Source organism: Myxocyprinus asiaticus, chromosome 40, assembly GCF_019703515.2.
Source record: "Myxocyprinus asiaticus isolate MX2 ecotype Aquarium Trade chromosome 40, UBuf_Myxa_2, whole genome shotgun sequence".
In the NCBI taxonomy this organism is placed as follows: Eukaryota; Metazoa; Chordata; class Actinopteri; order Cypriniformes; family Catostomidae; genus Myxocyprinus; species Myxocyprinus asiaticus.
Genome location: NC_059383.1, coordinates 20,745,475 through 20,760,032, shown reverse-complemented (window position 1 = coordinate 20,760,032; position 14,558 = coordinate 20,745,475). Strand labels below are relative to the sequence as shown.

At 37.5% G+C, this 14,558-nt stretch overlaps 2 protein-coding genes across 7 annotated transcripts in view; one reads left to right on the top strand and one right to left on the bottom strand.

Annotated features, from left to right (window-relative positions):
* Nucleotides 1–2,218, top strand: part of LOC127431203 (bromodomain-containing protein 8-like) — a 20,329-nt gene extending 18,111 nt beyond the window's left edge. For all 4 annotated transcript variants that reach the window (XM_051681523.1, XM_051681521.1, XM_051681520.1 and 1 more), the window contains one exon: nucleotides 85–2,218. In XM_051681523.1, the coding sequence (XP_051537483.1) occupies nucleotides 85–144 (60 nt within the window). In that variant the 3' untranslated portion in view covers nucleotides 145–2,218. The remainder of the gene's footprint in view (nucleotides 1–84) is intronic.
* Nucleotides 85–14,558, bottom strand: LOC127431211 (dnaJ homolog subfamily C member 18-like). Of its 3 annotated transcripts, XM_051681531.1 has the most exons (9): nucleotides 14,044–14,558; nucleotides 9,506–9,704; nucleotides 9,252–9,397; nucleotides 8,166–8,378; nucleotides 7,841–7,953; nucleotides 5,972–6,081; nucleotides 5,598–5,770; nucleotides 5,346–5,425; nucleotides 85–3,087 (listed from the first exon to the last, which is right to left on the bottom strand). In XM_051681531.1, exons 1-8 carry the CDS (start codon nucleotides 14,177–14,179, stop codon nucleotides 5,376–5,378), a joined length of 1,140 nt encoding a protein of 379 aa, XP_051537491.1. In that variant the 5' UTR covers nucleotides 14,180–14,558; the 3' UTR covers nucleotides 85–3,087; nucleotides 5,346–5,375. The 3 variants fall into 3 exon arrangements, with proteins under 3 accessions (XP_051537491.1, XP_051537490.1, XP_051537492.1); XM_051681530.1 differs by lacking the exon at nucleotides 5,346–5,425; XM_051681532.1 differs by lacking the exon at nucleotides 85–3,087 and having other exon boundaries at nucleotides 5,405–5,425; nucleotides 5,559–5,770.

Sequence of the window (14,558 nt, the reverse complement as noted above, 5' to 3'; positions counted from 1 at the left end):
TACTCTGCAATACTCTGATAACAAAACAATCCTGGAAATGACAGAACAACCATCGTTCAGTGACTCTCTTCTCCGTCTCCTCAGGATGGAGGCACCAGAGGGCGACGATGTGCTATAGAAGCCGACCTGAAAATGAAGAAATGAGTGGTCTTCCTTTTAAAAGCTTACAAATGACAGAGAGTGATGATGAAGACTACATATGTCTGAACCACATTGCTTACTTCCCCGTACTGTCCCCACACTACAACAGCAGCCAAATTCACAATGGTTTGACTGGAATGTTAATTGATTATGTGAACAGTGAAGAGACGCTTGGTGTTCCAGTGTGCAATTATAAATATAGCCTACTGTATATATCTTTGTTTGTCTTTATGTAATGTTGTGAGATGTGTTGTATTGTGTTTTGTGTACGAATAGTGCCTTTATGGGTATTGACGAATGACTGGAGAATAAACCTGTGATGAATGGATGGAGAATTGAAATTTAAAACCCCTTACAAAAAATATAAACTAGCTGCAAATTTGCCGCTCTTTATTTTCACATGCAAATGAGCTTGCGATTCGCCACAAATGTTTGCAGCTCTTCACCGGTAGTGGTGAACCTCTGGCAAACCTTTGGCAACAATGGACAATTTGCCGCAAAGCTCATTTGCACGTTAAAATTATCTGTGGTGAATTTGCGGCAAATTTGCAGTGAACTCTCATTTTTTGTAAGGGACCCTTTTTTAGGAGATAACATTGACAGTTATGACCTACGCTTTACTGATATTCATGATACGGTCACAAACAATCAACAAGTGTACTGTATTTTAGGATTCCCGCCCCTTTTGACCAATGAATTCCCATGAATAATTGTTTGATATTTCCGAAAACCAACTTTTAAAAATCATGTTGTTTCAGACTGATTTGCTAATTAAACATTCAGATCAATTTGTGAACCATTTCTACGAACTGAAAAGAACCTACTCAAAACAGTGATCATTTATACAGTACTGTGCAAAAGTCTTAGGCGCATTATATATTTTTCACAAAACCATATGTAAAATGGTTATTTTATATATTCTGCTCAGAGCCTGAATCTCAACATCATTGAGTCAGTCTGGGATTATATTAAGAGACAGAAGCAATTGAGACAGACTAAATAGATAGAGGAACTGTGGCACGTTCTCCAAGAAGCCTGGAACAACCAATCTGCCGACAACCTAGAAAAAACTGTCCAGGAGTACCTAGGACAATTGGTGCTGTTTTGAAGGAAAAGGTGGTCACTCCAAACATTGATTTAGCTTTTTTTTTTATGTTTACTGAACTTTGTATGACATTTACTGATAAACAAAAACTATTTATGTCATTATTTTTGAAGACATCCTCACTATGCAACATATTTCACAAGTGCCTAAAACTATTGCACAGTACTATATATTGTGATGTAACGCATATTTTTAGGTGATTAAGCAGCACTGGGAAAAAATGTGTATTTCATTATAGTAATTTCCTTTAGGACTTAATTCATTCTCATGGCTTTCCCAGCCTGGAAAACTATTTTAAAATTCCCTCATGTTTCCATGACCGTGGGAACTTTGGCATTTAAGCCCAACATAAAAATCACTGACCTGTGAAAAAAACAAAACATCAAATAGAGAATCATAGACCATAGAGAGCAAGTGTTTGATCAATGATTTATTTAAGCGACACAAAATTGCACTCATTCCAAACAAAACTTCCAACTTGTTTGGGTACTGCATGGAAGCAACGTTACAATACCACAACTGCCAAGAACTCTCCACATCACATCCAGTGTTATTTCTCAACACATCTCAGATCAGGACTCCTTCTGTAGCACTTCTGAACATCTAAATTTTCATGCTCAATTTTGTGCTCAAAAGTTAAGTGTTGTCATATTTAAAGGGACATGAGGGAAAACATGAATTCTAGTTCTAGTAATCTGACACGAGTTACAGTTATTAGACTAGTTACAATTACTGATATTATGTAAACTGCGCTGTTATCATCTTCGACCTCTTACCAAGCAGGGAGAACGATCATGGATGGATCCCATGGAACTGTTGCATGCAATACACAAAAGCATTAGACAAATTAAGGTGTTCAATTCTAAATCAAATACTGCTAATGAAAAACACTGAGGTAATGGTTTTTAGCAAGTTTGTCAGTGCACTAAACAATCCTCCCTCTTTAAAAAAAAAAAAAAAAAAAAGTTGGTTGCCTAATACACTACTGTTCAAAATGCACAGCATTGTAACAAATGATCAAAAAACTGATTTAATGTATATAAAGGTTCTTTTTTTGCCACTTCGGGAGAGCATTTAAAATCTGTGCAATGGTTTATGTCCCTGTTTTTAAGAACCATTTCTTTTTCATTATCTTCATATAACCAAAACAAATTACCCTTTTGTTTTGTTAAAAGCTTTAATCATTTTGTCAAATGTTATTCACAGCACAAATAAAAAAAAAAAAAAAAAAAAGAAGTTAAATATGTAATTAAATAAGTTCTTATTCTTATTAACAATAAAGCTTAAAGCACTCTACAGTAGCTTAACTACAATAACTACAGTAGCTTTAATTCTGTCAGTCACCCTGGAGCTGGTGCTCCTTAATGTAAGGAAAAAAAATCCTGGCGCTCTCTAATTACACTCTCCCACACACTATTCCGCAACAAACCCTCTGTGTGGAGGCTGTGCATCACAGCTGAATCAGTTGCTTCTAGAATTTCAGCTGTGTGAGCCAGTGGCCTTCAGATTCCACCCCATTAACAGGGATGAAAGGCACAAATGCTCACAAGAAAATCAGCTTGGGCTACTGCTATAACATGTCTCTTTTTTTTCCCCCCCTAACACTTTCTTTCTCATTCACAAAAAGGTGCACCGCCCGAGTAAATTGAAATATATTTAACCGATACTAAAAACTCTTATTAAATTGGCCATGCTGTCTGGGAGGGTGATGACACCTCAGTCTCCTCTTTGTCGACCCATGAAGCGCTGCAGCTTTTCACAGTGATCCAGCTTCATGGTTTCAGCCTTCTGTTTCAGACGCTCGTCTCGGTACAGCTGCCCCAGGTTAGCTAGATCAGATTCTGAAACACAAAACAGCAAGACAGAGCTACAGTGAGGAATTAAGTCCAACACGAAGGTCCAATCAGGAGAATTGGACAAGCAGATAAGACTTTGACTTCTTGATGGCAAGATTGATGTACATACAGTGGCCTTAAACGGTAACACTTAAAAAAATGTATAATTGTCAACTGCATGAGATAAAAAAAAAATATAAAACTAATGAAATAGAAACATAAAATAAAACATCAAAGTGGCATTTATTCGAAAGGAAATTAAAATATTTTAAAGAAATATCGTAAGGTTTAAATGATAAAACAACAAACAGGGTTGGGAGGGTTACTTTTGAAATGTATTCCACTACAGATTATAGAATACATGCTGTAAAATGTCATTTGTAACATATTCCGTTAGATTACTCAAGGTCAGTAACGTATTCTAAATACTTTGAATTACTTCTTCAGCACTGGTAGATTTTTTCACTTGTTTTGACTATAAAAACTCTGCCAGTACAGTAAGACAAAATACACATGTTAAAAATACATTCTCTGAAAAACCTAAATATCTTATGCAGTGTTGTTTCTGAAACAAAATAAATCTAATTGATCTTGTTTTAAGGATTTTTAGATATTTTTACAGGAAAACAATACAAAAATTATCATCAAGAATATGATTTGTGCCCTAATATCAAAGGTCTTACTAGAAAAAAAGAAATTATGATCCAACGTGAATTTCACTTAAAATGGCTAGAAATATCATTTTAGCTTAGCGTAAAGCTGACAATTTACACAAGGTTTATTTCTATTTCTTCTGCACCAAACTTACTTCTCTGTCTGCTCGTATGAATGTAACACATCATAAGAAAGTGTTTCACTGCTGTTCAAATGCACGTTGGATCGCATCATTTATATGTATAAATGTTTTCCATCTGAAAGGACTAAATATTAAATGAAACAAATGACAATAAAATGCAAAGTAATCTCTTCAGTAATCAGAATACTTTTTGAATGTAACTGTATTCTAAATACCAATGATTTAAACTGTAATTGTAGTGGAATACAGTTACTTGAATTTTGTATTTTAAATATGTAATCCCGTTGCATGTATTCCGTTACTTCCCAACCCTGACAACAAATATACTGTTCCAAAATTATGACAAAATGTATTTGGACACATTCTGTTTGTTGAACGTTAGTAGAACTTGAGGAGAACTGACCTCATACATACACTTAAAATCACCTTGACACCAGTTGGTTCAAATTAACAACAATAATGTCTCAGAAAAGTGAAGTCTGTGAAAAAGTCTAGTATAATGTGTCAGCAGATGCCACTTGGTTTGATATTTTTGTTTCAAATGCAATTAAATTCAAATCCAAATCCAATAGTGTCCAAATACTTTTTGGGGCCCCTGTAGATTCATGTCTTGCATTTATGAAATTATAACTGACAAATTTGTCTTGTAAAAGAAAAAAGTATTTTAATAAATGTGATGATTGATCTGTGGGTGGGAAGTAGTGGTAGACCGTTATATTGGTTTTATTGATTAATCGGTGCCAGTAGTCGCTTTTGCTAGATGATCATAGATTATCAGCAAAAATCTATGCTGATTGTCACCGACAGATTTTATTTTCTTCCTTCGTGTTCCTCTGGGGCCGGCACTAGAGGATTCTACAGTTAGAACGGCTTGATTCTACAATACAACAGCAGCCTCTGAAGGTGAAATAAAACAATTACTGACACCTCGTTGGAATCGAAATTTGTACTCACTGATATTCAGGCATATTTTTTATCCTCACTGCAATGCATATTTTGTTTGATTAGACAGACAAGTGTTGTAAATTAGAGCAAAGGCATGAAGAAGAAGAAGAAAAAAAAAAAAAGGATTGTAGAAACATGCCCCGTCAGTGCATCCATTGTCTCCAACTTCATTTCTTGTGAATAATAATAAACCTTATTCCTGGTGAGATGCACACAAAACCCAACATCTGCTGAATATATAGGCCATAAAAAGTTTAATTTGGTAAATAAATAGCCTACTTTGCTATCCACAGTTTTCCTGAGCAACCACTGAGTGGCGCCGTGATGATTCCAATTGCCTGTTTTCTGTTAATTGCCTGTTTTCTGTTTCTGGTCTCCGGATGCAATGTAAAACTAACCAAATTGAGCGATCCAGATGGAGCACAACAATCATTTAAGTGTTATTTGGAGTAAAACTGAATTTCAGGCTCAGCTTGTGCAGTTGTTGGCTGTCATAACAACTCAAAGTAGTATATTAACTTACCTTGGACCATCGCTTCATGTCTCAGTAAATTCAAAATAAGAGTCCCCAGCGTGTGTCTGGCTTGTTAATAGTTAAAAGTCCTGCGTTATGCAAAAAAATATGAATTTATTCTGGTTATTATTGGGGGTTTTGGCTGAACAATAAACCAATAATCAACCACATTTGTAACTGTGTGCTTTTGTGAATTTTTTTGCTCGTTATAATCTTTCCTACCTAAAAACTATCTGACGATTTATTGGTTATTAGTCTTACTCTGTTGCTTCTCTTTCCAGCAGCTGTTTTGTAGGTGGTCAATATAATCACTCTCGATGGTCTTCTCCAGCTCCTCTAAGGCAGCACCGTGGTACTCTTTCTCAAAACTCTTATCCACATAGTACATCACACCCATGTGCTGGGTTTCCCTGGATACCACCAAACCCATGGACCTGTGAACCACACATCACAGTACTTTTATTGAAATTACTGCTATTAATACAAAATTACCAAAACCTTGTCAATTTCAGAGAACAGCAATAGCAAGAGGTAAGCATGGGAGGAGAAAGTCCATGATGTACTGTCACTGATGCATTCTTGTTTCAAAGTAAATATCCCATATGCAGGATGCCAGCAGGTGAGAAATGACTCACGGTTTGTAGAAGAGGCTGTAGGGAGGGTTGGTAGCCATCAGCTGAGTAAATACAGAGATCAAAATGAGCACCAGCACTGGCAGCAGCTGCAGGAGAGCAGTGAAGTTGTTCTAAGCAAAGAGAACGAGGAAAAAGTCAAACACAAGTACATTTCCTGTGCTGAGAGTGGGTCTGTTTTCAAGTTAGAAACAGAATAAGAGACAGTGGCTGTGTTCAAAATGGAATGCTAGTATACTACTTATAAGAGGTAGACCGATAAATCAAGTTGGCTTTTTGAAACTATCTTTTATCTGCAAAAATCTATGCCAATAGTTTTGTTTTATTATTATTGTTCCTCCATGTTCTTCTGTGGTTGACGCTAAAGGATTCTACAGTTATAACGCATTGGTTCTACAGTGTAACAGCGGCCTCCAGCCTGCTGTGTGCATTTTCCATTTTCCTTTTTGATTTGTAAGTAGTAGCCCCTAATAAACATGCAAAACAAAATATTTTTTTTTTTTTGAAAAGCAAGTAATTTTCCTAAAACTGTATGTCCTCATATGGGGACAGCGGGACTAAGTTGAGAAATGTTTTAATAATACCAAGTTATAGAAAGTCTTTGCTATAGATTTTTTTATCAAATTGTTTATTATGTTTCCATGAGTGTTGGTTATTCATGTTTCTAAGGGTGTGTTCACACTTGGCAGGTTTGGTTAAATTAAAAGGAACTCTGGTGCGATTGCTCTTTTAGTGCGGTTCATTTGAACAAGTGTGAACACTGCCATCTGAACCTTGGTGCGCACCAAACAAGCGGACCGAGACCACCTGAATAGTGAGTCTCGGTCCGCTTCCAAACGAACTCTGGTGCGGTTCGACTGATATATGAACGCAACATGGACCAAAGACGTCTAAACGGACCAATAACAGGAAGTAATTTGCCTTTAATACTGACCTCAAGCATACCTGGTTCTTCTCATCATAGGAGCTATGTTGCCCATTACAGTTCGGTACAGGCGTTGGAACCGCCGTCAGCCGTCCTTGCAGCATATCTTCATTTGTGTGTGCAACGGAGGAATTCCTGGTGCTGTTTTGACTCCTTTACACATTTTATTAGCTCTTCGTTTGTTCTCAGCTGGTAAAAATACCACCATATACATATATAAATATAACGAGCGCATTTCGCCCAGCAGCCAGCATTGTTTTGGATGATCGGCAAGTTCCGTCGAAAAATACACATCATAATAGCTGTCCAATCAGGTTGTGACTTTTTCCTGATGCCTTTGGTTTTGTATCTTTAGGTTTGGTGTTAAAAATGCCAGTGTGAACGCTAAGCGAACCAGGACTAAATGTATCAATTTCTTTTTTGGTCCGGACCAAGAGAACCGAACTACAAGTGTGAACACACCCTAAGGCATTACAGCTGATTTTCTGTAAAGCTACTTTGGAACAATGTATATTGGGAAAAGTACAAATAAAAAAACTATACAAATAGGTTATCTGACTTGATTTGACTTATGTTACAATGTTTTTTCCTACTTTGGCAACAAAATTGCAATGTTCTCTCTTTGCACTGTCAGACAAACAAGTCATTTTTTACCAATCAGAAAACAGCATAATTAATTCTGATTCAAAGTAATAGCCAGCAAAAACCAATTACTGTCAACCATGTTAAAATAAAATGTAGCATTACAAATTCTGAATCTATGTACTGATTACCATTGTACCATGTCTGCCAAACATGTTGAGATGTTTGAATGTTGAGTTCCATTTGTTAAGAGTAGCATGCTATTCAGAACATAGCCATAGATAAAATTAATGTTTGGCCTTAGTGTTTGATTTGTACCATTTGCTACATGATTATATAGAATCCCCATGCTAGAATCCGCTCACCTGACTGTGGCTCTCCTCTACCTCTTCCTCCCGCCTCTCGTATGTACGCCGTCTGCGTGGCTGATAATAATGAGCGTAAGAGGCTCCTCGGTTGGTGTACACATGGATGTTGCCTATAAGAGTACAAGGGTTGTATTCTGTTGTAATTATGTGAAACCTCTGCATTTGTATTGTGTGTGGTAAGCAGAGAAATGTGATAGACTCATAGTGAAATGACAGTATTAGAAAATCACAAGAATTGGTAAAAAATTTAAAGTTGTATACCAACTAAATTGTTCTTTTCAACATGAAAGTTTTAGAAATGCACAAATACTAAAATCCAGACCTGTAGGAAACCTGCCACCAAAGAAGAGGTTAAAGAGTTCCTCTGGGGAGATGTCGGCCTCAAAGTCTTGGTTGAAGGAGCGGTAGTGTCCGTACGTGTGACGAGGTTGGGCTGAGGGATGACTGGATGTATCTGCAGGGGCCTGGTCCCCACACTGATCGTACTGCAGCCTTTTTTCTGGATTGCTTAGCACAGCGTATGCATTGCCTATAGCTGCATTGGGGAAAGCATTAGAGGAAACTAATGTCAGTTTAAGGGACAGTTTACCCAAAAATAAAACTTCTGTCATTATTCTCTCAGCCTCGTATTGTTCTGAACGTGCTCTCTTTCGTGGAACACGGAACATGTTAGGCAGTATGTTGGTCTCACTAAAAATTCACTTTCTTTGTTCTGTGGAACACTAACAATGAATTTTAGAATAATTCAGCTCTGTAGGTTCATACAATGCAAATCAACAGGGTCCAAAACTTTGAAGCTCCAAAAACACACATAAAGGCAGTATAAAAGTAATCCAAATGACTCCAGTTGTTAAATTCATGAGGATGAGAAACAGATCAATATTTAAGTCCTTTCTTCCCATAAATTCTCCTCCCTGCCCAGGTGGTGGCGATATGTATGAAGAATGCAAATCGGCAAAAAAAAAGAAAGAAAAAGAAGAAGAACTCTTATGAGAGAAGAGCACTTAGGAGGGCTGTTTGAAAGTGGAGATTGATAGTAAAAATGGACTTAACCTAAATATTAATCTGTTTCTCACCCACACCTTCCATATCGCTTCTGAAGATATGGATTTAACCACTGGAGTGATATGGATTACTTTTAAGCTGCCTTTACGTGGTTTTTGAGCTTCAAAGTTTTGGAACCTGTTGACTTGCATTGTGAGGACCAATAGAGCTGAAATATTCTTCTAAAAATCTTAGTTTGTGTTCTGCAGAAGGAAGAAAGTCATACACATCGGAGATGGCATGAGGGTGAGTAAATGAAAAGAAAATTTTAATTTTTGAATGAACTGATCCTTTAAGATCTAAGCTACAACCAAATAAGCTGTAACAAAATCAGTGTCCAGAACACTCTTTATGTGTGAAGTACCTTTAAAAGCATCAGTCGCTCCAGGGGCGCAGTTTTTATCTGGGTGGAAGCGTAGAGCCAGCTTCCTGTAGGCTTTCTTCAGGTCCTCATCACTAGCATCCTTCGGCACCCCCAGAATCTCATAGAAGTCTTTGCATCTCTTTATTCTACCAGAGGTAAGCACTGGTTTAGGGAGCACTCAGATTACCTTGTAACAGCAGGTGTGCAGTCTCACCATACAGAGTCAGAGTTTACATTTGTTTTACTGACGGTACCTGAGCACACCTTGCCGCTGCTCCTCTGAGTAGCTTTTCTTGTCGTCACTAGACCCCTCTCTTCTCTCTTGTGTACCGGGGCGCTGATGTGGATTCGGGCCATCTTCCTCAGAGTTTCTCCAGCCAGGTGGAGGTGTGTAGGTGCGCTCTTCTTCAGGAGGCGCTGTGCCACCATTCTTCACAATGGCATCAATTAGTACTAATAGGACAAAGAATTATTAAGGTAGACACAGGATTACGGGTTGTGTGTTTCCGCTACAAAGAGATGAGAACCCAAGTGTCTTAAAACATGTTTTTAAAAGATCTAATTATTTCAATTTGACAGCATTTAAAAAAATATGGTGATCATCATTGGCTAGACGGCAATAAAAAAGGGTAAGATGCAGCGCAACAGTCAAAGACATCTTTCTGGCACATGTTTACATAGAGAAAATATTAACAAACTTCACCGGACCAGGTTGGCATGTGCAGTTTGTTCATAAAAATATATGCTTTTGAGTATGTAGCATAGAAAATGACTGTTTTAGGCAAGGTATGCCATTTTTTTACCCTGCTGATGAAGAAGGCTATTTTCAACGATGTGCCAACTGCTTAACTGGTTAAACTATCTTTTATTCTGTGTGCAAAACATGTTAAGAACAATACATTAGGTTTATTGTACATTTCTCACAGGCCTATTTTTTCAATCCTATAGCAAATTGTTTTTGTTTTTTTTACACCATAACTGTTATTGGTTAACTTTCTTAACTGAACAGATGTTATATTAGATCATTGGCTAATGCACGTCAGGAAATAAATAAATATGCCTGTAATCGCTAATGTTGATTCATTAAATGAATGTCATATTCTATATTTAATGTAGCCTATAATGATAATAATGCAAGGCAAGCATGTCACAGATAAATGCCCCTTTTTCAGTGGAAATCAGCATCGGATTTGGCTATTGGATGTATTTTAAATGTCACATAAACACACAATGTTTTTTGATGGTTTTCTGAGGGTTTCTTTCTTTTTATTTCTTCCAAAATTTTCATTTAAACGTCAATGTAATTAGTCGTTCCCCACATCCCTAATGAATCACAATATACATTTACCATTAATGGGGGAAGAAATGCAATCAACATATTTGTTAGACCTCAAGAATGAATGCATACATAACTTGTTTGTCTTCAAGAACATTGTACAGGGAAAGCTACCTTTAAAGTAAACTTGTGTGATCTCTTTTCAATGAAATTTTGCCAGTTTCATAATGTTCGGTGGACATTTCACTCACTTGCATTGTGAGGACCTACGGAGCTGAAATATTATAAAAATCTTTGTTTGTGTTCATCAGAAAAATCTGAGATGGTATGACAATGAGTAAATAAGTGCATTTTATTTGGGGTGAACTATTCCTTTAAGAACAGCATCAAACCTCCTTTGAATGTTGTAAGATTTTCAGCTAATAATATCTAAACTTTTGGTAAAAGCTATTGCTTCAGAAGACTTGGTATATAGTGCACAAGTCAGAATGGACTATTATAATGATGTTTTTGTCCTTTTAGTCACTATATGCTTTCACTGAATTGATAAAGAGCAGTGTGAATACATTCAAAATTGTTCCTTTTGTGTTTCTTGGAAGAAATAAAAAGTCATATGATTTTGGAATGCATGAGGGTAAGTACATCATGACAGAATTTAAAAACTAAGGGCTAACAGTGTACTTAAAGGAATTGTCCAGGATCAGTAAAAGTTGATCTCCATCCACAGCATTTCTTGCATAACGTTGATTACCATAAATAATAAATTCGGCTAGTCACTCTTTTTCTTAAAAAAAAAAAAAAGAAAAAAAAAAGAGAGGTTACAGTGAAGCACTTACAATGGAATTGAATGGGGCCAAGTTTTGGAGGGTTTACAGGCAGAAATGTGAAGCTTATAATTTTATAAAAGCACTTAATTCTTCTGTTACAACTTGTGTAAAAGAAAAGTGGGACCTACTCAATTCCAACAAAACAGAGGTACTAATGATTGGACCAAAAACCTCTAGATGGATGTACTGTTACATCGTCTTCTACAGCGAAGAACTTAGGGGTTATATTTGTTACCAATCTGTCCTTTGAAAAACAAATTACCAATGTTTGTAGAACAGCATTCTTCCACCAGAGAAATATTGATAAATTATGACACATGCTCTCTGTTGCTGATGCCGGAAAACTAATTTATGCATTCATGACTTCAATACTAGATTATTGTAATACATTACTGGGAGGATGTCCAGCAAGATCAATAAATAAACTTCAATTGGTTCAAAATAAAGCAGCCGGAGTGCTGACTACAACCAAGAAATATGATCATATTAGCCCCATTTTATCGTCGATACATTGGCTACCTGTTAAATTTCGTATTAATTTAAAAATTCTGTTAACTACTTACAAAGCTTTGAATGGTCTAGCTCCGCAGCACTTAAGTGACCTTCTGACACGCTATATTCCATCACGTTCATTACGATCGCAAAATTCTGGCTTGTTAATAGTTTCTAGAATATCAAAATGTACAAAAGGGGGGGCCTGGGTAGCTCAGCGAGTATTGACGCTGACTACCACCCCTGGAGTCACGAGTTCGAATCCAGGGTGTGCTGAGTGACTCCAGCCAGGTCTCCCAAGCAACCAAATTGGCCCAGTTGCTAGGGAGGGTAGAGTCACGTAGGGTAACCTCCTCGTAGTCGCTATAATGTGTGGTTATCGCTCTCAGTGGGGCGCGTGGCGAGTTGTGCGTGGATGCCGCGGAGAATAGCATGGGCCTTCACACGCGCAACGTCTCCGTTGTAACGCGCTCAACAAGCCAAGTGATAAGATGCACGGATCGACGGTCTCAGACGCGGAGGCAACTGAGATTCGTACTCTGCCACCCGGATTGAGGCGAGTCACTACGCCACCACAAGGACCTAGAGCACATTGGGCATTCCAAATTGGGGAGAAAAAAAAACTGAAAAAAACAATCCACAAAAGGAGGTAGATCCTTTTCATATTTGGCTCCTAAACTATGGAATAGTCTCCCTAACATTGTTCGGGATGCAGACACACTCACTCAGTTTAAGTCTAGACTAAAGACTCATCTATTTAGCCAGGCATACACCTAATTTATCCATCAACTCACAATTACACTGCTTAAGTTAGGTCTGCCGGAACCTGAAACATTTATCATGATCTATAACTCTGCATAAAACTGAATGGCATTTACGCTAATATTATTATATTTGTTTCCATGTCTTTACCAGAGCCGGCCAGATCCAGCTCTGTTCCTGCTTGGTGTCGGACTCCACTGCTATGTGTCGCTGAGTGATGACGACAAACTACAGCTGGTGCTAGCCAGACATCACTTCAGTGACTTCAGAGGATGAACTGATGCCAACTCCAACTGTAAGATATGGGATACTTCATATGCCACTGCCTGAACCTTGGATTTAGGATGGACCCCACCGAAATGCCCTGCAGGTTGAACTGCGATGCACCTCATCATTTATCTTTGCCTGCATCACCTTGATCTAATGATGGACTACACTCTTGAAATGGAATACATAGACTATCAATAAATTGCCAACAAACAAAGAACAATGCATCTATATGAACTTCTGCAGTTAATCCAGGATGAACTTCAAAGACATTACTCATTAATCTTACAGTTCACAAAAAAAAAAAAAAAAAACTAAAAACACTAGACCTTAACGCTTATTTAATTTACAAATTTTAAACCATGACTTGCACTGCACATAATTAAGTAATATTGGCATTATATTCATGCTGTTTAGCCAGAGGGGAACTGGCCCCCACAGTGAGCCTGGTTTCACCCAAGGTTATTTTTCTCCATTAACCAACATCTTATGGAGTTTTGTGTTCCTTGCCACAGTCACCTTCGGCTTGCTCACTGGGGTTCTAAATACAAATATTATTTAATTTCTATACACATTTTACAATCATATTTAATCAAACTACACAATGATCACTTTAAGACATTATAGATATTACAGTTTCATTTGTTTTTTGTTTTGTTAATGCATGATTTTCTGTAAAGCTGCTTTGAAACGATGTGTGTTGTGAAAACCGCTATACAAATAAAAATGATTAGACAAGTCCACATAATTTTTTTGTGGTAAACAACCTTATGTCAGAAATCTTGTCTATTGAACACAGAATATTATTTTAACGCTGTACTTTTGAACGATGAATGAATTTTAGATGTGGCGATTCCACTGAAAGAGGTTTGGTAAAAGAGTTCTCATTTTAACCCATTCAAAATACGTAAAGGGGCGTGTTTTACAAGATTAGACTTTAATGAGATTAAACCACCCGCCAATGAGAAGCATCACAGCTTTCAAAAAGTCAAAATTCTTCCCTTTTTTTCAATCACTACAGGCGGCAGAGGAGACCCAAACCCACACCCAAGCACAGATTATATAACACCCAACATCCAGACGCTGCACTTTCTATTTCAGCCGTCAGCACACTGACCAACAAACACACCTGATTTGTCAATCAAAAAAACAACACCATCATACAAACCTCTCGCCCGAGCACTGGGGTAGATCCTCTGTGCCTCATACAGGAGCTGCAGGGCTTTCTCTTTGCGTCCGGACCGCAGACACAGCTTGGCTTTTTCTATCAGCCTGTCAGACTCCTCTCTGTCCATCTCAAACATTGATTTATCAAACACCAACACCTCCACGCGAAACAACAAACCCGCCTGAAACGGCAACTAGATTTATGTTTCTGGGAGAGGGTAACCGACCTAACACACCCAAAATTATTAATAATTTGCTCTTAAGAGTGTAATAATTGTTCTCAGTATTGTTGACATCGAACTAAAACTAGTGCGTTATGCTAACACAGTCACAACCATTTAACTTCCGATTTTAGACATCTTTAGTTTTCTTAGCTGCCTTTTCTGCGACGCGAAATAGTCGAATAACAATTTATTATTAATATAATTCATTTTTGAACCTGTACATTACATTTGGCTTCTTCGTGGTAAAAGGTGCGAGAAAGACAGAAATGCAATACTGCTTGTAACCTCCATC